This window comes from Impatiens glandulifera, chromosome 7 (assembly GCF_907164915.1).
Source record: "Impatiens glandulifera chromosome 7, dImpGla2.1, whole genome shotgun sequence".
NCBI classification, from domain to species: domain Eukaryota; kingdom Viridiplantae; phylum Streptophyta; class Magnoliopsida; order Ericales; family Balsaminaceae; genus Impatiens; species Impatiens glandulifera.
Window position 1 is genome coordinate 45,029,417 of NC_061868.1, and position 24,631 is coordinate 45,054,047.

Genomic DNA, 24,631 nt, shown 5'->3' on the forward strand with positions numbered 1-24,631 from the left:
GCATAATAATTATTCTAGGGGCGTTAACTTCAAGGTAAACAATTTGACTTACAAGCAATGGGTTAATTTGGAATATATGAAATTAGCTGTATACAAATAGTAAGATCTCGATTATTATATAAATATAAACACAAGTACAATATTTAATTTTAAAAAATAAGACTTTTTTTTTATGTAGAAAAACGTAACATGTGCTTGTCACTCTCACTAAGTGGGAATTTTAAAAAATAACTTTTTTTATGAAAAATATCGTAACATGTGTTTGTCACTATCACTAAAGTGGAAATTTGATAAAATCACTAAAGATCACCTTATTTATTATAAGTGTCAGCATAAAAAATTAAATGTGCTGGTGACATTTTTTTTTTACAAAAATGCCTCCGTTGCGAGACGTAAGATTCAGTTGCGTCAACCTGCATTCGCGAGACGTAACCGGCAATCGCGAGACGATTTTTTTAAAAATAAATAAATAAATAAAAATTTTGCGTTTCGCAAATGCCGGTTATGTCTCGCGAATACCGGTTTACGTCTCGCGAATACCGGTTTACGTCTCGCAAATACCGATTTGCGTCTAGCGAATGCCGGTTGCGTCTCGCGATTGTGAACGTCTCGCGACATGGACAAAATCGTCCGGAAAAAATAAAAGTGTCACCAACGCATTTAATTTTATGCGCTAGTACTTATAGCAAATAAAGTGATATTTAGTGTCATCTCATCAAATTTCCCACTAAGAGGTATGTTAGAATTTTTCTAACTTTTTAATATCAACAAAATATTATTATTATTATTACTTTTTAAAATTAAATAAAATTAATGTAACACCTTACTGTGATTACTCTTATTTCAACTGAAAACATTTTCACACAGATTGAAACATTTTAAGATGAAATTGCACATTTCTACTCTTAGTTAACCTTGTCTACTCTTAATTAACCTTGTGGGATAATTAATGATGTCATGAGAAAATAAATAAATTAATAAATATTATTAGTAACAAATAAAGAGTAAAAATGCAAACTAGCTATTCATTCATATTTTTTTATAAATATCTTTAACGTCCAATATTGTTATTGCACTTAATTATAAGCAATATGAAGAATAACTACTAACAAATATAATGGAATTAACCATGGTAAAATACAGCTGTTAATACTTGTAGATAGTGTGAACTGAACCATTAACGTTGTTATTTTATACTAATAACAAATTAACAATGGTAAATATACCCTCGTTAATGACAAAAACAATATATTTTTGCTCTATGTTAGGATTACAAAGAAGGATATCAATTATAATTACATCCTAATTGTCTGGTTTTGGACAGTTTTTTCCCGAGAGTACTATCTAGTTGACAGAGAATGAGACAAATATGATATTAATTATATCCCCTATTACTAATAAATTGAATTGATATTTAATGCAATGATATAAAACATTCATAATTAAAGATTATATCTTATGACTAGATATGTTGTAGTAACTCTTAATACAAAGTTTGAAAGTTAAAATCTTCGGTTTGATAAAAGATATTTCGATCAATTTATGTTATATTGATTAGATTGATTAATTTTTGTAGAGATCTAATTTTAGATCTCTCAATTTATAATTTTTTTAAATAAATTCAGAGTTACTAAAATAATTTTTTAAAAATTATAGACTCAATAAATGATAAAAATAAATAATTATTTTGGGAATAACATTGTAAGTATATGTTAAATTCCAAAATAATTAAAATTAAGACTCAAAATAAAATAAATAATTATTTAAGAAAAATGTTGTATTAATTTAAATTATCAATCATTCTTTACCACAATCCATCATTAATAATTTTCTTCAATTTTTTGATATTTTTAGAACATTTGGTAAAATCTTTAAAAACCAGTTGTGGCTAAGCCAAAAGCTTCAAAAGAAAAATGGCTAAAGTGATTTATAACTTACTGTAATCAATAATTCATGTTATAAACATGAACTTGAAATTTATAAATTTCAGTTTATGCGTTATTATTAATTTTTTTTATTAGAATTTGATATTAAGATACAAGTTTTATGTCAAATAAAATTGAATCAATCAATTGAAATGGTTACAGGAAGCTTTCCATATACTTGGTTTGGATTTTGAGGACTCCAAATGCAAAATCAAAACTTGTTGAAAGTTGAATACGAAGGCGACCCGGCCAAAACCCGACCCTTACACTTGAGTCACTCCCGTGTCGCGCCTAGTCCACCCGCTCTCCCTCACTTTGTGTTGACCTCAACCCAAACAACTTTGACCTCGACCCAGACCGCGTCTAAAATGCTCCCAAATCGCCCCAAGTAAAGAAAGTCCACCCTGTACCCGGTCCAAATGCTTTAGGGCCGGTTTATTTTGCTACTTCTTTAATATAATATTTTTTTTTTATATTTGAAGACTTCAAACTGTTTTAAAAAAAACAAAAAAAAATATATAAAATGCCTTTAAAATATTTGTAGAACAAATATTTTTATTATTATTAAAGACTTGTTTAGATATATTTTTTAAATCTATTTTTTTAATTGATATTTTAAGGTCTTTTTTTATTATAATTATCTACATCAATCGCAAGTATCATCACTATTTTAATATTTTAAAATTAAAATGCCAAACCTAAATACATGTTTAGAATTTTAAAAAATATTTAGATAAATAATATGTAAAATGTAATTTTTTAAATAGTCAAAATTTTGTAAAGTAAATACCGTTTTTAACGAGTATATAATACATAGTGCGAAAACTTTTCCCGAATATTTACAACAAACTCAAAATGAATTTCTGGATATACGTAAACGTAAATTATTTTTTTAATTTTTTAAAATTTAAGTGCCAACATTTAAAATTCAAAAGGCAAGTCATTTTAAATTAATATTTCATTAGTTTTTTTGAACTACACCCACACAATCTCTGTTTTCATTCAAATTATTTACCGTGGGATTGTGGGAATCGATCATGATCTCTTGATCTTTTAGATCTATTACTCATATCTTTTTACAAATTCAAAAGTAGAGTAAATTGTGAGAGATTATCAAAATAATATTTCTAAAATTTAAAAAAATAGACAATTTAGCACGGTAAAATATGTAAATATACATAAACGGGGCTTGCTTCTTTGAAGGGAGGGGAAAGAGGGCTGGCGGGAAGATGATTGTACTTTTAGAGAAGAAAAAAAAATCTTTTCCAACCAAGCAAATAAGTACCCCAACAATGAAAATAAAACTTTGGGACTACTACACTTATGTTTTCAAGTTGCTTATTTTTAATACTACTATTCATCGAATATTTTTAATTATGAAGAATGTGAAGGTGTAAGAATAATTTTTTTTTTCCAATTATTTGACACTGTATACCAAACGAGATTTGACTAAGATATAGACGTATATTACATCTATTTTATAGGTTAAGCTCTCGTAGAGCTCAATTTATTTGAACATTATTATATATCGTCTTCTTTTAAATTTCTTAGAATCTATTTTCTGGATTGCCTCTCACCATTGTATATTCTAACAAATCTAATGTTGAGTAATAGATGCCTATGTAATAGAGAAATGGATGACAATACCATCATAGTTTTTTTTGTTCTCTTTCTTTTTTATTTTTGCTTATATTTGTTAGGTGTTTGATTATTTTTCTCAATTTTGTATTGTATTTAAAATATTAGGCTATTGCTTTCATATTCATGATTCTACCAATCAGGTTTAAAATGTTTGATTAGTGATACTTCAAAATTAATTGAATCTATCTAATCTAAAAACCAAAGCATAGAAAATATATTTTGACATATTTGAAAAGGCAATAGGTCTAGAAAATCTTTAAAAAAGAATAGTTGGAGGATTAATCTAAACCACTATAGTACAAGAAGAAAAAAAAGTATTTTGGGAAAAACACACAACCAATTGGGGTTTGAAAATGAACTAATTGTGCAATTCAAGTTTAAAACACCAAAATTCGCTAGACTTCAAATATCAATGGGATGCAAAAGAAATTGAGTTCGATCCAATATTCAAATAAAACATACCATGACAATTATGAGAGTTAGATATTTAGCTCAATCGATCTAGTTTTAATATAAGCATGCATAATCAAACCTTAATTACTTACTTGTTATATGCATGCACATGCATGCATATTAGCTAGGTAAAAGTACTATAACAAATACGCACACCCGATTCAATTATCAACTAAAACTACACATACTATAATAACTAATTAAGATTATGTATTATGCGCTAGAATTATGTATTTATTTCACATGAGATTACTTACATTGAATCTTTAATTAACTAATTCTTCTTGGCCCGATTATAAATATGAATATCATACACATAACACATAAATAAGAAATATTGATATATCATATAAGAATCATAGAAAATGCATGCCGTTTGCATACCATTCCCAATTCAAGGCCACATAAACCCTATGTTGAAGCTGGCCAAGCTCCTCCATGCTCGAGGGTTCTATATAACCTTCGTCAACTCCGAGTTCAACCACCGCCGGCTCCTCAAATCTCGTGGCCCTCATTCCTTGGACGGTCTCGAAACCTTTCGATTCGAGACGATCCCTGATGGCTTGCCAGAGTCTGACGTGAATGCCACTCAGGATATCACATCTTTATGTAAATCAACCACCCATACATGTTTGGCCCCGTTTAAACATCTTCTCTCCAAAATCAGAGACGCAGGAGCTCCCCCGACGACGTGTATAATCTCAGACGGGACGATGAGCTTCACTCTCGACGCAGCCGAGGATTTGGGCATTCCTCAGGTCCTTTTCTGGACTACTAGTGCTTCTGGATTTATGACTTTTGTTCAATATACCAACTTGAAGGACAAGGGCTATACTCCGTCTAAAGGTGAGATCAATTAATTAGCATACCAAAAGTCTTTATATTTATAATAACCATATATTGAATTCCAGATGAGAGTTATTTGGGAAATGATTATTTGAATACGATCATAGACTGGATCCCAGGAATGGAAGGCGTGCGGTTGAAAGACTTTCCAAGCTTCATCCGAACCACAGATCCCAATGATTTCGCCGTCCACTTCGTCATTAACGAAATAAACAGAGCTAAGCGAGCCTCCGCCATTGTTCTCAATACCTTCAATGAACTAGAGCCCGACGTTCTTCGTTCCCTGTCTACCATCCTCTCACCACCAATATACACCCTCGGCCCCCTCCATCTCCTTACGAAATTAGAGCTTCAAAACAACGAATCAGGTCTCAGGGCTATGGGTTCCAACCTCTGGAAAGAAGAAACAGAGTGCCTTCAATGGCTCGACTCCAAACAAGAACAACCCAATTCAGTCCTCTACGTTAACTTTGGAAGCATAACCGTGATGACGGCGAATCATTTTCTTGAATTTGCATGGGGATTGGCTAATAGCGAGAAACAGTTTCTCTGGATCATAAGACCCGACATGGTGGCGGCGGGAGAAACTGCGATCTTGCCGGCGGAGTTCATCGAGGAAACTAAGGAAAGAGGAATGGTGGCGAGCTGGTGCCCACAGGAAAAGGTGCTGGCCCATGGAGCAATTGGGGGTTTTTTGAGCCACAGTGGATGGAACTCAACAATTGAGAGTATTTCCGCCGGAGTCCCGATGATCTGCTGGCCGGGTTTTTCAGAGCAGCCCACGAATTGCTGGTACTGTTGTGAGAAATTGGGGATTGCGAAGGAGATGAATAGAGAGGTGAAGAGGGCAAATGTGGAGGGACTGGTTCGAGAATTGATGGATGGAGAAGAAGGAAAGAAGATGAGAGAGAAAGCAATGGGGTGGAAGAAGAAGGCGGAGGAGACCGTTGGCGCCGGCGGATCTTCACATGGAAATCTCGACAAGTTGATTCACCAAGTGCTTTTTCCTTTGAGGGAAGATTATTAATGTTAGAAATCACACAAAATAATTTGGAAAGATTGTAAGGTTTCAATTAAATAACCACAATAAATATGGACTATAGAGTGGATTTGGACTTTTTATTTGAATTGGTTGTTCCACTAGTTTGTGTGAAGGGATTGGGCCTCACAAGTTTATAAGTGAAAAACAATAAAATATTTTCAAAATAAAACTTAATTAATTGTCCATTTACTTCGGGTTTATTCACCATGCATTCATCAACAAGAACAGGGTACATATCTAGAAATTTCAGTTAGTTAGGATGTACTTGAAAAAAATTTAAATTTTTTTTTTTTTTTTGGAGGAGTTAAATAAAATAAAAAGAAAATTGTGAATAAAAAAAATAAATGAATAGATGTTTAACATTTTTTAAAATTTATATAAGAAAATAGTAAATAAAAATAAAAATCAAATCAAGAGTATGTCACTTTTTTTACCCTCAAAAAATAATATATATATATTTTTTAATTTAAGCTCAAATCAGTCCTAACTTAAATTCATCTAGAAGAAAGTAATTTATATATATAATGGAATATTAAAAAATATATATTATGAAACCGAAATAAATATAATAAAATAATATTTTAACTAAGATTTTATACAAATAAATATAATAAAATAAATTCAAATTAATTTGTGAGAGATAAAAATAAATTTAATAAAATAATATTTTAACTAAGATTTTATACCAATAAATATAATAAAAATCTTTTAAATTGATTTGTGAAAAATAAAATAATTAAAATAGTCCAATCAAATAAGAGAGGACCGTTATCCATTTGAGTTATGAAAATAATAATATATTTGTTATTAAATATAAATTAATAAAATAATAATTGATTAGTACATAAATAATTAATTTTAATTGAAACTTTTTTTATATAAAAAATAAAATAAAAATTAGGGATGAACTCCAATTATTATTTTTTTAAATAATATATAACTAAAAAGAATAAATGAAATATAATTTATAAAAATGGTCAAACTAGTCACTAGATAAATAATAATAATAATATTTTTAAAAGATTGAAATATACTATTTTAATGTTAATTATTTATTATAAAATATTATTAGAACATAAAAAAAAATAAAAAATAATACCTATATATTATAAAAACACTAAAATAATCCCATAAAAATTACTAAAAACAAATAACTAAAATTTAAATAATTATTATAATAAATAAACAATTATATCTAACATCTCTTTATTCTTCTCTCTCAAATAATATCAAAAAAATCCCAAATTCCATAAGCTCCGTCCGTCCCGTTACAGATACATTTAGTTTGCGCGGATAAGGGTGAGGTACCGTGGGTCTGTGTATATTTTTTAAACTATTTTAAAATAATATAACGAATTAGTTGAAATTATAAAAAATTAACTTAATTTAGTTGGTTAATTATCTATTTTTTTTAATTAAAAGAGAACTACGTACTATGACACCCTACCGTTATGGTCCTCGCTTAAACTCAAAGCAATTTCAAATGGAATCGAACTCGTAACCTTTTGGTCTTTTAAACCGACTTTTACCAATGGTCTCATAACTTTTACGAGTAATTATTTATTTTATAAACTACCTTTAGTGAAACACACAATATATATATATATTATAAAGTCAATACATAGTTTGAATTATCTTAAGTCAAGTTGAGACTTAAACTATGTAAGAATTAATATTTCCAAATAATCAAAATGTGCTTATATTCAAACTTCATTGTTGTTATAATTTTCTAATAATCACTTTTTTTTTTTTTAAATCATGAGGTGTTTGATGATGTTCTAACTTGATATTCTTGTTCATGATGATTATATATTATATTGATGTGGTGAAAAATTGAAACATTTAGGCTTGATTGGTAGAAATTAATATTTTCAAATAATCAAATGTGCTTATGTTTAGCGCATTTATGCATTTATGAATGATCCTTGTATGAACTATTTTGTAATGTTATGTAATGTAAAAAACTGGAATTTGTTATAAAAAAAAGTATAACCAATTGGAATTATCACTTTGTTTAAGCTTTTCCAAATCTTATTGGATTTTAGGGTTTGATTTGATTAATGAATTATTGGATTTGGTTCTTTCATGTTGGATTATCTTGTATTATGATCCTAGATCCATAATTCAATCACTAAAACAAATCTAACTTTAAAACTGAAAATTTAAATTAAAAAAGAAAAAAATAGACCAAAACAAGCATTTCATTTAGAAAAATAATTGAGCTCAAGTAAAATTTAGAAAGTAAAATTTAGAAATTCTATATTTTGTTCGACACTTTTAGTTAAAATAGTTTGTACGTAGTCATAACATTTGAATATATAGAACTTTGGTTAACTGATTTAAGTGATTTTCTAGTATAAATGAGCTTAAGATTTTGTTAGAACCTAGATTTCAATTTAGATTAAGAAACTAGCTCAGGCCAAATATTTTAAATTATAGTTTGGGTCGAGACTTTTTGCATAATAAGATTCTGACCGGTATTTAGTGATCTATTCAACGACCTAAAATGCAGTATTTTAGTTAAGTGATCTAGTTATTGATCAACTTAAACTAAATTTTTGTGATGATCTAAACCTCATGTAACTCGAGCAAAATTTGAAAATTTGAAAAATTGGTTTTATGCACTTTTATGTTTTGAATATATACAAGATGTCTTACTAAAAATGTCGCAATTTTCGTCTCACTTTACGAAATTCGAGAGGAATGTAAGGTAAATTATAAATCAATTTTTAGTATTAAAACACTCAACCGGGGTTGAATTCGAAATTCAATTTGCATCTTTCATGATAGATCAATTTACAAATCTTCTCTAGTATTTGATCTCTATCTAATGTCAATGGAACATGTTTAGAGAAAGGGACTGAGTCCAAACAAGAGCAAAGAAAGTGTATCAAGACAATAATATTGAGAGTTAGATATATAACACAATCTACTTTAAATATAGACATGCATAATCTCAAACGTTACTCCTTCTTCAACATTTAAATATGCATGTTGATTTTAGGTTGTTGGAATTATTTCCAATATTTGGGTACATATATTATTTAATAATTGTATATTAGTTGTTATCATAATATAATAAAGATTAAAGCCCAAATAAAGTGATCTATTAAAGTATAAATGTTATGGGCTTATTTAGACATCTATAATAAGTATGGGGGATATTTGTGTAGAAGCAGAAATACCATTCATTATTTCGTTGATGGGCCGAATAATAAATAGGTATATTAGGGCTTTTCGTTGATGGGCCGAATAATAAATAGGTATATTAGGGCTAGGTCCCCAACCAATATAGATAGCCTACCTATTTGTTTTCTCTCATCAGAACAATAAGGTTATGTTCATCTCTCAAGAACACTAAAGAAGAAAGCTATCGATATAGGGTTGGAAGACTTAAACCCCACCCACATCAAACATTCCGATCTAGGTCCAGATCCAGAACGAGAAGATCCACATTCAGATTCAGGTCCAAATCCAAGAACAAGAAGAAGAGAATAACGAAGAACGGCTTAATGAACCGTTCTTCATTAAAGATCCAGGTACGTTTCCGCAATTACAGTTTATCTCGATTTATTGACATAGAGAATTAAGAATATAGATTTAAGGATTAAAGATTTAGATTAAAGATTTTAACAAGTGGTATCAGAGCCATCTCTATGTCTATCTATTGAAATTTAGGTTTATAAGAATTTTATGACATATTCATATATGTTCTTCATCTATTTCGATCAGAACTAATAAGGATTAGTATAGATCATTGAATTTGTAAGGGTTTAATGATATTAGTAAGGATGATAAGAACTAATAATAAGGATTAGTATATAATAATAAGGATTAGTATAGATTATTGGATTTGTAAGGGTTTAATGATAAGGATGATAATGACAGGGGAGTTGAATAGGTTTTTTTGGTTTTCTTTAAGAAGAGAATAATTCTAAATATTATATATAAAATAAAAAATGAGATAATCAATAGAAGTTATATATTTGTTATTAATTATAGAATTAATTATATTAATTATTATTTAAATAATTAATTAAAGAAATATATATTATATATAATATATATAATATATGGAATTTAGTAATTATAATTAATTAAAGAATTCAGATTTTAGAATAATAATTAATTATGATTAATTATTATTAATTAAGGAATTATATAATTATATAATTATGCTAATTTTTTTAAAGAATTTGTCAAATTAATAATTAAATAATTAATCAAGGAATTTAATATTTTAAGAATAATAATTAATTATTAATATTATTAATTAAGAAATTAGTTATATATATTGAGGAATTAATTAAGGAATTTAATGTTTTAATAATAATAATAATTATTATTATTATTATTAATTAAGGAATGTAATTATATATATTGAGGAAGGATGGAATAAAGAACTCTTCAAATTCTAATTAAGTTTTTTTATAACTTAATTAAGATATTAATTATTTATAATAATTAATGTATATGTCATAAAAGAAATTAAGGATAAACAAAAATAAAATCAAGAATTATATATATAATTTTTAGTAAGAATATTTGAAGAGTTATATATATATATATATATATAATTAAGAAACTGAAATATGATTAGATAATTAAGAAGATATTAATTAATATATTATATATATTTTGGTTATATTTGATATATATATAGAATTGTATGAATTTAATAATAATTATAAAAGAATCTTAAACTATTAATTAAGTTAATTAAGAAATTTTGAATTTTAGAATAATAATTTATTATCATTCTAATTATATAATTACATAAAGAATTAAGGAATTCAGTTTTAGAATAATAATTAATTATTATACTTATTATAATTAATTTAAGGAATTAAAATAATGATAATATTATTTTAATTAGTTAAAGATTGAAGAAATATTTATTCCTGAAATAATTGTTAATGTATTAATATATTTATATACAATTAAAAATAAAGTAAAATATATTATGGAATTCTAGAATTTTAAAACTTTAATATATATCTATTATGATTTGAGAATTAAGTAAAAAAAAATAGTTACTTATTATGTTTATAATCTTTCTATAAATATTGATTACATTAAATTTGTAATATAGTTAATGAATTAGTATAAAACCGGATGTATCGTCCATTTAATTTATGACTTAATTAATGTATGGAATACATTCAGAAATTAAGAAAAAGTCATTTTATATAAATATATTCAGAAATTAAGAAAAGACAAGAATAAAGAGATTATTATTTTATTAATAATAATAATTTACAATTAAAGAATAAATAAATATCAATAACTTATTTATCAAGAATTAAGTTATTTATCCAGAATTAAGGAAATCAATTAACCTAATAATTGATAAATTTAGAATTTTGGGTAATCTTTGTAATTGATTATTTAATTATTTATTATGATTATTATATTTGGATGAATAATCAATCATGTTATATTACACATTCGAATATATATACATATTTCGGTCTTTATGTATATATTGTGTTGATTGATATTAAGAAATAATTGAGTGATTAGTAAAATCACAATTATTTGTTTTGTGTAACACATATGGAATTTATGCAATTTGATACATAAAACAACATTCGGATTTTCGGTGTTAATAACACATTCAAAATTTGGTACAATTTTAGGCCCACTTAAATTTGTAATTATGCGGTTGTTAATCGGCCCAAAGGAAGATTAATAATTGGTCGGATTGCAAATTTAAATAATGTACAAATTATTAATTTATAGAACATATTTGTTTTATAAGATTAAGACGGTTGTGTTTGTAACTATGCGATTATTAATCGGACAAAAGAAAGTTTAATAATTGGTCGAGTTACACACTTAAAGTATGTACATAATTTATTAATTTATTAAATCAATTAATTGAAGCAACATCCTACCAAAGTAGGCTCTCTTGTAAAAGTTAATATGTTTTATAAATTAAGAAGGTAGTGTGTATGTATTTCATGCGGTTATTTAATCGGCCCAAAGGAAGATAAATAATTGGTCAGAATAACATTATGCACATGTGGTAATAAATATGTAACAATTATTCGGTGGGCCATGTGAATAATTGGAATATCTAAAGATAACCAATTATTTGACAGGACTTATTGTTAACATTTGATTACTACAAAAGAGTACCGTTTGCAAGTTAATATTTAATGTCCAAAGACTAAATATTAATGTTGCGTTTGGTATCTTATGATGAGACGTACCATTATTTTGAATTTATGTGATTATTAAAATTTTGTGAGTATGGTTGTTCATTTGTTTTGTTATCTAATCAAGTTAACACTTCTGCTTATACGGATTATTTTTTTGTCAACATCTTAAGTTCATTTTATATGATATAATTTTTAAGACATATTTAGAATTTGTTGTATTTTTAAGATTTATATCTAAAATGGTTAAAATTGCTAAGGGTATTATTAGAATAAAGATTTCATAAATAATATATGTTTTATTTTGTTTCAAAAGTAATGCATTAAAGTCAGAGTTACAATAATGTATTCTCATGCATCTAATTTGGATTTTCTTATTTACACTTAAGTTAATTGATGTGAATTGTAGTTGTCTAAAGGAGACATAGTCTCTATATGAACTCACATCAATTGTGTGTAGGAAAAATAAAAGATTGAAACAAAAATAACATAAATAGTGTTCACTTAGCAAATACCTTAATACATAATAAAGAAATAAAGTTGTAAGAATTGCAGATATTGCACCTAAAAGAAAATTACTAAAGAAAGTGGTGCATAAAAGAATACATATTATAGTTTGTTTTGTTTGTTCTAAGAGTAATTTAACTTTAGTACTCATACACATTTGATGGTAACTTCATTATTACTATATAAAGTAAATGTGTTGATGTACGGTTGAGTTAGTTGTCAAAAGTCAATTGATGGTGAAAGAAACATCGGTGTGGACATTGGCAATTCATATTAAAGATGAAGAAATAAAGACCTACTTTAGATACTCTTTATTTGGAAACAAACATTTATGGAATATCTTAATGTAATTGATTCATTTGGAAGGAAGAGTTAAGAATTACAACTTATATATGGAATAAAGATTCAACTAAAACAACTAGTAAATTCTTTTGGGGTTGTCCAATTAAGGTCAGGCCTTATAGGTCTAAAGAAAATAAACTAGACTAAAGAATTTCTAGATGTTAATTATTGGATATTCTAAAAGATCTAGAGACAAATTTAGTCTCATAAGTACTTCAAGATTAGCCTTGAAAATAAATACATACATAAGACTCCTTAAACAAGAGTCTAATGTATTCTCTAGATTATATGAATCAAGAAATTAAGAATATTTATGATGTTGGACAAATACTTGAAGGATCCTGGTTTGGATCATTAAGAAAGCAACCAAACAACTAATGTGATATTTTAAGAACAAAACATTACATACTCATATAGTTAAATCGAATCGGATAGAGATCATTTGGTATATTGATTCGAATTTTGTTGGATACCAAAACAGTCGGAAATTCGTGCCACATACTTTTAGTTTAATCATTAGTTTAAAGAATTAATTCTTGTAAGAGTGTTAAGCAGACACTAGAATTATTTCGACATGATGGCAGAATTTATTAGGTGTTTTGTGACATTCAATTAAAGAATTTGACTGCAAAATTTTGTCACGAGGTTGCAAATTATGGATGATATAGAAAGACCACTAAAGTTATTATGGGACAATAATTTGCAGTTCTTTTACTTTAATAGTAATATGAGTTTGACTAAGTCGAACTATTTAGAAAATAAAGAATTCAGAATGTTTATTTATCTATTGAGCATATTTGGACAAACTCTAAAATTACGGATCCGTTCTCTAAATATTTGTTATCCGAGGTCTTTCATGAACATATTGTTCATATGAATATTACATATTTAGATGATATACAGTTTTAGTGGGAGTTTGTATTGTGATGCTTGTATAGATACAATTTGGAATTTATGTGCACATTAAAGAATTAGTTTCTAAAGAAATTAAAGATTTAGTTTTTAAAGAAAATCAAGATTTTAAAAGTTATTCAGATTGATCTCTATAAGGAATAAAGGAGGAAGAGTTAGTATTAGACATGTTAAAGATCACACTACATGTTAATTCACACTACACACCCATGTTTAATCTATGTCATTTGATTGTATTGACATATGTGACTATTGAGGGTTTAGTTACGAATTAATGTAACAAAAACCGTTTTAATCCTATGTTGGTATAATTGATGGACGAGATTGATATAGATGTATTTGTAATGATAACAATATTTTGAGCTCTTAAGGTTATAATATACAATTGAAGGAAATATTATATGACCCAAGTGGGAGATTGTTGGAATTATTTCCAATATTTGGGTACATATATTATTTAATAATTGTATATTAGTTGTTATCATAATAAAGATTAAAGCCCAAATAAAGTGATCTATTAAAGTATAAAGGTTATGGGCTTATTTAGACATCTATAATAAGTATGGGGGGATATTTGTGTAGAAGCAGAAATACCATTCATTATTTCGTTGATGGGCCGAATAATAAATAGGTATATTAGGGCTAGGTCCCCAACCCATATAGATAGCCTACCTATTTGTTTTCTCTCATCAGAACAATAAGGTTATGTTCATCTCTCAAGAACACTAAAGAAGAAGGCTATCGATATAGGGTTGGAAGACTTAAACCCCACCCACATCAAACATTCCGATTCAGGTCCAGATCTAGAACGAGAAGATCCACATTCAGATTCAGGTCCAAATCCAAGAACAAGAAGAAGAGAATAACGAAGAACGGCTTAATGAACCGTTCTTCATTAAAGATCCAGGTACGTTTCCGCAATTACAGTTTATCTCGATTTATTGACATAGAGAATTAAGAATATAGATTTAAGGATTAAAGATTTAGATTAAAGATTTTAACATAGGTAACTATAACAAATCAGGTCATACAAAAATATATTTATTATATATAAAAAAATCTTATTAATTTTTTTTTAAATAAAACCATTGTTTAAAAGTATTTTTTTATATATATTAGAATTATTATGTTATTAAAAAATTAAAATTAACTTAAATAATTAATAAACGTGGTTTGATTCATTGTATCAATTCTACATAATTTGGCCTTTCAATGTCAAACTAATAATGTGGATTATATGAATAATTCATCGAACTTTGTTATTATAAATATGAATATGATACACATAATTAATTAACACATAGATAGATAAGAAATAAAGAAAGAAAATGCATGCAGTGTGCATACCATTCCCAGCTCAAGGCCACATAAACCCTATGATGAAGCTGGCCAAGCTCCTCCACGGTCGAGGGTTCTACATAACCTTCGTCAACACCGAGTTCAACCACCGCCGCCTCCTCAAATCTCGTGGCCCTCATTCCCTTGATGGTCTCAAAACCTTTCGATTCGAGACAATCCCTGATGGCTTGCCAGAGTCCGACAATGTTGATGCCACTCAGGATGTTCTGTCTCTTTTTAGATCAACCAGAGATACATGTTTGGGTCCATTTCAAGATTTACTCTCCAGACTCAGGGTCAGGGAGGAGCAGCTGGGAGATCCTCCGGTGACATGTATAGTCTCCGATGGGTCGATGAGCTTAACTATTGATGCGTCTGAGGTGTTGGGAGTTCCTAATGTCCTTTTTTGGACTACTAGTGCTACTGGATTTATGGGTTACGTTCAATATACGAATTTGAAGGACAAGGGCTATATTCCGCTCAAAGGTGAGATCATTTTAGCATACCAATGTCCTTATATATTTATAATAACCATATATTGATTTGCAGATGAGAGCTGTTTTGGAAATGGTTATTTGAATACGACCATAGACTGGATCCCTGGAATGGAAGGCGTGCGGTTGAAAGACTTTCCCAGCTTCATTCAAACCACAGATCCTAATGATTTTGCCGTTCACTACGCCATTAACGAAATAAACAGAGCTAAGCGAGCCTCCGCCATTGTTCTCAATACCTTCGATGAACTAGAGCCCGACGTTCTACGTTCCCTCTCTACTATCTTCTCACCACCAATATACACCATTGGCCCTCTCCATCTTACAAAATCAGAGCTTCAAAACAATGAATCAGGTATCAGGGCTATGGGTTCCAATCTCTGGAAAGAAGAAACAGAGTGCCTTCAATGGCTCGACTCAAAACAACCTAATTCAGTCGTCTACGTTAACTTTGGAAGCATAACCGTGATGACGGCGAATCAGTTTCTTGAATTCGCATGGGGATTGGCTAATAGCGAGAAACAGTTTCTCTGGATTATAAGACCCGACATCATGGCGGCTGGAGAAACTGCGATCTTGCCGGCGGAGTTCATCGAGGAGACTAAAGAAAGAGGAATGGTGGCGAGCTGGTGCCCACAGGAAAAGGTATTGGCCCATGGAGCAATTGGGGGGTTTTTGAGCCACAGCGGATGGAACTCCACGATCGAGAGTATTTCTTATGGAGTTCCGATGATCTGCTGGCCGTTTTTTGCAGAGCAGCCTACGAATTGCTGGTTCTGTCGTGAGAAATTGGGGATTGCCAAGGAGATGGACGGCGATGTGAAGAGGGAAAATGTGGAGGGATTGGTTAGAGGATTGATGGGTGGAGAAGAAAAAGAAGGAAAGAAGATGAGAGAAAATGCAATGGAGTGGAAGAAGAAAGCGGAGGAGACCATTAGGGATGGCGGTTCGTCACATGGAAATCTTGACAAGTTAATTCACGAGGTGCTTCTCCCTTGAAGTTGAAGGGAAGATGATTGATGTTAGAAATCACAAAATAATAACATAATTTAAACAATAAGATGCAATAAACTAAATAACACCCGATTAACGTCTAGCTAAACAAATTTATTTATATAGTCGTGAAGTTAATCGTATTAGTTGGTAATCGAAAGTTCTAGGTCTTTTCGAGTAGACCAAAAATGTTAAATTTGATTATGTATTAAAGTATTTTGTTTATGTTTATGCACATAGAAATTTGTTTAAATATATCATATTTACTTAAACTAAATAGTAACAATAATATTTAATCTCAAACTTTTTTCTAATGGTTGATAGAGAGTATGACCATAATTATTAACTCTTTTAAATTTAAGACCGTTTTAAATCATTATTTTATAACTATTTCATAAAAAAAATCTATACATACAAGTATGCATTTCTACAACTAAGTTAATATAGATATCTAAATAATCTAAAATTCATTTAGACCCATCAACACTTGTTGACATTATCTGAAATTTTTATACAATTCCTTAGGACTCGCCAATTTAAGCGCAACTTTTTTGCTGCAACCTTTTTTTTTTCTTCTTTTGTTAAAATACAAAAACAAGTAATGATTGTTATTAAAAGTTAGATAAAAAAAATGATGTAATTTAATCTAAAAATTTATTAAAGTCTGTTTTTATTTATCAACCTTTTACTTACAAAAATATCAATTTAATCATATATTTCATGTTAAATGAAAATAAAATCTCTTTGGTAAATTAATCCTACAATTTTCAAAAATAATTGTGATGGTAAATTAACAAATTACTAGTTTCTAAAATTTTAATGTGTCACTCCCTCTCAACATAAGTGTATTCTTTTTTAAAATTGGGTTGTATAATTGCGAGTTCATGTAATTTTAAATTTTTTTAAAATGAAACTTCAATGAAAATAATTGATTGTGAATTATAACTTAAAAGTACATTTTGGGTGTTGGGATGCCCAAAGTGATATAACAAGATAAATGTTATGATAGTCTATTTTAGATAGCCCATTGAGTAAAACAATTAAGATGTTTAGTTAAATTTAACAATTTTTTAAATATAAAAATGTTTTTCATAATGGTTTAGGATAATAATTGAATTTTTCCAAATCTTGTTTGATTTTAGATTTTGATTTGATTTGATTTGTGAATTGAATTTGATTATTTGATGTTGGATTATCTAGTGTTATATTCAAAACCCATAATTCAATCACTAAAATAAACCTAACTTCAAAACAAAAAGATTTAAAAAAACAAGAACATTTGATACAAATTTAGCCCTTGACCTTAAATTTGATAACTTTGGCTAAGTGATTTATATGACTTCCAATGATTCAAATGAGCTAAAAAAAATTATCACCACCTTGATTTCATCTAGAAGAATAATTGAGCCAAAGTAGATTATGGAAATTTCATGTTTGGCTCCACACTTTTATTTAGTAAAAGTTTGTGGTCATAACCTTAAAATGTGTAGAAATTTTGCTAAGTGACTTAGGTGACTTCTAGATGTCCAAATGGGCTAAGATTTTGTCACAGTCTAGATTTCATCTATACAAAGTGACAAGCTCGAACCAATTATGTCATTTCATTGTTTGGTTTGATACTTTTATCTTAACAAGATTTTGGTCTGGTTTTGGTTACCTAGTGAGCAAACTTAAAATGCAGTGGTTTGACTAAGCGATTTAGTCGACTTTAAAGGTTCAATTGAAATGATTTTTTATGGTGATGGTCTATCTAATATAAATATTCTCAGGGAGAAAACCGAGTGACGATGGTTTATGAAATCAAAATTATTCTAAATCTAGTCGAACCTTATTTTGGTTTCTCATCTCGTATTAGACAAGACTACTATTGAGAAGTGCCGCATCTTTGACACATTTTACTAATTTTTTAAAAAAAAAATAGCAAGCTAAAAGACGAAACAAATTTTATACGTTATAACACACAACCAAATGGGTGTTGAACTTGAACTTATTGTTCGAACTTGGAAATTCACATCATTTTGATTGATCAATTTATAACTTTTCTCTAGTATTTGATATCTATCCAATATTTTAGATGAAAGGAATGATTCTGAACCAAGGATCAAAGAAAGTGTACAATACAATAATGAGATAGATATTTAGCATAATCTACTTTAAATATGATAAATCAATTTATAAGTTTTCTCTTGATTTCTATCGGTTTAGAGAAAGGGACTGATTCCAACCAAGAACAAAGAAAGTGTGTGAAGACCTTAGTTAGATATATAGCACAATCTACTTTAAATATAAACATACATATATAATAATCTCAAACGGTTACTCCTTCTTCAACATTTAAATAAGCATGTTAATTAGGTCACTCATAACTGTAACAAATACACATACCCGATTTCAATTCATTCTAATAAACACACATCATACATGAATTACTAATTAACAGTAAAAATAAAATTTATGTTTTTAATTTCCTGATACTTCAGTTTATTTTGTTCAAGACTACATTAATATTAAGAAAATAAATTGAAAAGAGATGATCTCTATTTTAGTTTTATTTTAGCTAATTTGGCATAAGTTTTTTTTTTTTTTTTTTTTTAAATTTGGGTGAGTGTCAATAAATGAGTTCAGGTATAAGAGGGCCCAAACAATTTTTTATTTTTTTTTTTAATAATGTTGACATTTTTTTAAATAATGTTGATATATAATTATTAATATAATATTTAATACAAATAATATTTTTATTTAAATATATATATATAATATATATAAGTTATAGATTTTTCCAATAGATTATAATAATAATAATACATCTCCCTGATCCAATTAATACTTTCCAGAACTAACACACAGCTGGCATGTACCGTATGAGTAAGTGACATTGAATGTCACTGTTGGGGTTCTAGTATTATTTTTATGTGAAAATAAACATAAATGTTAAGAATATTTTATTTTAATAATTCTATTTAATTAAACTTTTTTTTCTGGTAAAGTAATTATCTCGTCATTTCATTTATGTGTTTAGTTAATTTTGGAACAAAAGATATAATATAAAATCAAATAATTTGGTAAATGTTAAGTTTATAGGTACAAATAATTTAAGCCTTCATTAAGTAATTCTTTTATGGTTAAATTGCAGCAACTAATTTTATGAACATTTGTCAGCTGATTGACTCGAAGGATATCGGGAAATTGAGACTATACATATCTGATTGTTGTTTGATTGTTGTTAAGTTAGAACTTAAATAATTAAAATTTTAAGTAACTCTTATTAAAAATGTCTATAAGTTAAAATATGGTGATATGAGTATGAGTTGTATTAAAATAATAATAATATTAATAATTTATATATATTAAATTAAAAACGGGAAGAAGGTCAATTTTATCATCGAACTATAACGAAATATTTATGTATATCACTGAACTAATTTTTGTTCGTTCATACCACTGTAGTTGAACTTAATATTCATCTATATCACTGGTTAACAAAAACATTCAAGTCCGTTAAGTTTTCCGTTAAATGATGACACATTTAATTGACATGTCATTCTTTTTAAATTAATATATATTATTTTTAATTTTTATTCATAATTTTTAAATAATAAAATTTTTATATCTTCAAAGACATTAACCAAACAATATAGACATGAGAGACAATAATAATAATTCATTTTTTTTATTAATATATTTTTAACATTTATTTTTATTAATGAATTTTATTATTTAAAAATGTTAACAAAAATAAATGTTGAAAATATATTAATTAAAAAAAATGAATTATTGTTAATACTTCTCAAAATGTATAATTTATTTGATTAATATATTTGAAAATGTAAATTAAGTTTTATTATTTAAAATAGTGAATAAAAATAAAAATATAATATATATTAATTTTAAAAAAATGACAGGTCAATCACACGTGTCATCATTTAACGGAAAACTTAACAGATTTGGATGTTTTTGTCTAGCAATGATATAGATGAACATTAAACTCAAGTACAATGGTATGAACGAACAAAAATTAGTTTAGTGATATACGTGAATATTCCGTTATAGTTCGATGATAAAATTGACATTTTTCCCAATTAAAAACTATTGTATAAGTAAGGATTATTTATTACAGAAATGTTTTTTTTTTTCTTCCTTTTTTAGAAAAGCAAATCTTGAGTGATTACCGTGATATCAAGGTAGCCAGGATATGTACTTGTCTTTTGGTCCAAACTCATTAATGTTGTTTGTATCTTTCTTTGGCTGCTTTTAACTAAACCCATACTTCAAAAAAAAAAAAAAATTCAATTCATTCATAATTGAACTCAAGAAATACATACGTAATATAATAATCCATTCATATTATTATGGTTAATTAAATATATATTTAATACCAATATAATATTATTTAGCACAAATTCACAAGTATTTTTATGTTTGATTATATTAATTATATATGAATAATATGATTAATAAGTTTATTTCAAAATGATTTATCAATTTAAAAGTGCATTTGAACATATTCTTGGTACGTTGATGAATCAGGATGGTTATGAGGTTGATATAGTTGGGGTTTATGTACTTTTTTTAACATCTTTTTGAAAATAGTATAAAAATGTATAATTTTTTAATATTAAAATTAATAAAAATATATTTTAATTTAATTGATTAGTATTTCTTAGTAGTATAGAGGAAAATGTGAGACCTAAGGAAATATATTTTAATTTTGAGATAAGTTATGTCACATTTTTTTATTTTTTATTTTACGACGAGCTTTCAACTTTAATATATATGCACCCCTAATTTGTATTAAAAAAAATTAAATACTCATACTAAATAAATATTAATAATATAAAAAACTAATTATTTATCACAAACATAAGATATAACTATATTATATAATAGTTCATATTTAATAAGATTGATTTTCACTTTAGGAATTAATCTAACTACTTGCATCAAACCATGCAATTGCTTATTTTTTCAAAATATAAGATTAAGCATAATGTAGTATTCATAATTTGCTTGAATAGTGATAACCCAAAAAAACCATAATAATTAATTATTTATAAATATTTGATTTAAGTGGTTGAATAGTTAAAATCCTTATAATTCACAAGAAATATCAATATTCGACACTGGTAATGATAATTTGAGGAATTGTTTTTGCTTTTTTAAAATTATACATGTCAATTTCTTATTTTATTTTAGTTAAATTGTAAAGTATATATAATTCATAAATTTGAAAGACATAATATTATTTTAATTCATTATTAAAGTTAATTATTTAAATAATATATAATATTATGCCTATTTGTATAAATAATCTTAGCATTGGACAATACATGTTTAGTCTATTATAGTTACAAAATATTTTTAATTTAAAATATTTTGCTGTTTTTTTTCTACTTTTTTATTATTATTATAAATGGTTTAGATTGATCCATTATTAATAATTTTGTGATAAAAAATTCTTTATTGATTTAATAAAAGTAAATAAAACACAAATAAAATTAGATATGAATGAAATATATTTGAGAAGTGAGACATAAATTGAAAGATAGATACCAACTAAAATGGTAAGTGGAAAAAGTCGATTAAAATGACAAAAATCACATATTCGATGATTCTATTAGTAGTGTTAATTTGGAATGAAAATGAAGAATCATGATTATTAGGTGTAAGTTCTCTTTTTAGTTAAAACTTTTTTTGTTTTTCTAAAGTAAATAGGTAATCTTTTGTATTAGACTAGGGTTGAAATAATTAAAATAATAATAATTAATTTAAACCTATTCTGAGTGGCACAAAGACAAATAGTCACATAGGACGACTTCCATTTGTATATATAGCTTTACACCAAAAAGATTGAAAATTACTTAAATTGGAATTAGAGTGAAAATTTGTTAATATATACATAATTAAAATATATATATCAATATCAATAAAATAATTAAAAAATAATAATTAAAATCCAGCTCCAGATGTTAACTTCCGGTTACGGGCAGCTGGGGAATTGATGCATTCCCATCACCCATAATAGACTTGACAATTCTTAATATAAATAAGAACAAAATAAATGTGTCAACTTTTACACAAATAAGTACAACCATACATAAACAAATTATCTACAGATTGAAAATCATGAGCTCCCAAATGAACATGTCTGAGAATCCGATATTGGCGCATGCAGTGTGCATACCATTCCCAGCTCAAGGCCACATAAACCCTATGATGAAGCTGGCCAAGCTCCTCCACGGTCGAGGGTTCTACATAACCTTCGTCAACTCCGAGTTCAACCACCGCCGCCTCCTCAAATCTCGTGGCCCTCATTCCCTTGACGGTCTCAAAACCTTTCGATTCGAAACGATCCCTGATGGCTTGCCAGAGTCTGACGAGAATGCCACTCAGGATATCACATCTTTATGTAAATCAACCACCAATACCTGTTTGGCCCCGTTTAAACATCTGATTTCCAAAATCAGAGACAGTGGAGCTCCCCCGGTGACGTGTATAATCTCAGACGGGGTGATGAGCTTCACTCTCGACGCGGCCGAGGAATTGGGCATTCCTCAGGTCCTTTTCTGGACGACCAGCGCTGTCGGATTTATGGGTTATCTTCATTATACAAATTTCATGGAAAACGGCTATACACCCTTCAAAGGTTAGCTAGCTAGCTAGCTTAATTCATTCTTTACGTACATATTTAATTAGCATGCATCAGATCTTGTTCCATGATTAATTTGTTGCAGATGAGAGTTATTTTGGAAATGGTTATCTGGATACGGCAATAGACTGGATCCCTGGAATGGAAGGCATGCGGTTGAAAGACTTCCCCAGCTTCTTTCGAACAAAAGATCCGAATGATTTCATGCTTCATTTCGCCATTAGCGTAACGAACAAAGCAAAACGATCCTCCGCCATTGTTTTCAACACCTTCAACGAACTCGAGGCCGACGTGATTCGCTCTCTCTGTAACATCCTCCCACCGCCAATCTACACCATCGGCCCTCTCCACCTCCTCATGAACGAGCTCGAACACGACGAAGGTCTCAACGCTCTGGGTTCCAATCTTTGGAAAGAAGAAACAGAGTGTCTCGATTGGCTTGACTCCAAACAACCCGGTTCAGTCGTCTACGTTAACTTTGGAAGCATAACCGTGATGACGGCTCATCACTTAATTGAGTTCGCATGGGGATTGGCCAATACCCAGAAACCGTTTCTTTGGATCATAAGACCCGACATCCTGGCCGGAGATACGGCAATCTTGCCGGCGGAGTTCTTGGAGGAGACTAAGGAAAGATCTATGATGGTGAGCTGGTGCCCGCAAGAAAAGGTATTGGCCCATCAAGCAATTGGGGTTTTTTTGACCCACGGTGGATGGAATTCCACAATTGAGAGTATTTCCGTCGGAGTTCCGATGATATGCTGGCCGTTTTTTGCAGAGCAGCCTACGAATTGCTGGTTCTGTTGTGAGAAATGGGGGATAGCGAAGGAGATCGACAGCGATGTGAAGAGGGCAGATGTGGAAGGATTGGTTAGAGGATTGATGGATGGAGAAGAAGAAGGAAAGAAGATGAAAGATAAGGCAATTGAGTGGAAGAAGAAGGCGGAGGAGGCCGTTGGGACCGGCGGATCTTCACAGGAAAATCTAGATAAGTTGATTAACCAAGTGCTTCTTCTCCCTTCAAGAAATTCTTAAATTTCTTTTTATCTTTTTTAATAATAATAACTAGTATGTATCCCTTGCATGGACAAGTGTAATAATATAAAAAATCATAAAACTAATATTAGGATAAAAATGTGATATTATTTTTAATTTTATTTTTAACCGTTTTAAGTTTATGGACGGGTCAACCCACAATCCGACCCAAATATCCAATTACTCTCAAATTGTCTCAAATTGCAGAACAATCTTTAAAACAAATGATACAGTTTGATTTCTCAACTCAATTAGTTTGACCTCTAGACTCCACTTTTTTCCCATAATACGAGTGA

General features: G+C 28.4%; 3 protein-coding genes across 3 annotated transcripts; all 3 read left to right on the forward strand.

The window, feature by feature from the left end:
• The first annotated feature begins 4,378 nt into the window (after positions 1–4,378).
• LOC124945663 (7-deoxyloganetin glucosyltransferase-like) lies at positions 4,379–5,895 on the forward strand. The gene is made up of 2 exons (XM_047486133.1): positions 4,379–4,865; positions 4,931–5,895. Exons 1-2 carry the CDS (start codon positions 4,385–4,387, stop codon positions 5,890–5,892), a joined length of 1,443 nt encoding a protein of 480 aa, XP_047342089.1. The 5' UTR covers positions 4,379–4,384; the 3' UTR covers positions 5,893–5,895.
• Positions 5,896–15,157: 9,262 nt separating this feature from the next.
• LOC124945816 (7-deoxyloganetin glucosyltransferase-like) lies at positions 15,158–16,660 on the forward strand. Its single transcript, XM_047486318.1, has 2 exons — positions 15,158–15,653; positions 15,717–16,660. Exons 1-2 carry the CDS (start codon positions 15,158–15,160, stop codon positions 16,658–16,660), a joined length of 1,440 nt encoding a protein of 479 aa, XP_047342274.1.
• A 6,082-nt stretch (positions 16,661–22,742) lies between these two features.
• On the forward strand, positions 22,743–24,398 carry LOC124910449 (7-deoxyloganetin glucosyltransferase-like). Its single transcript, XM_047451092.1, has 2 exons — positions 22,743–23,297; positions 23,386–24,398. The coding sequence occupies exons 1-2, from the start codon at positions 22,778–22,780 to the stop codon at positions 24,333–24,335; spliced, it is 1,470 nt and encodes a 489-aa protein (XP_047307048.1). The 5' UTR covers positions 22,743–22,777; the 3' UTR covers positions 24,336–24,398.
• The last annotated feature ends 233 nt before the right edge of the window (positions 24,399–24,631 follow it).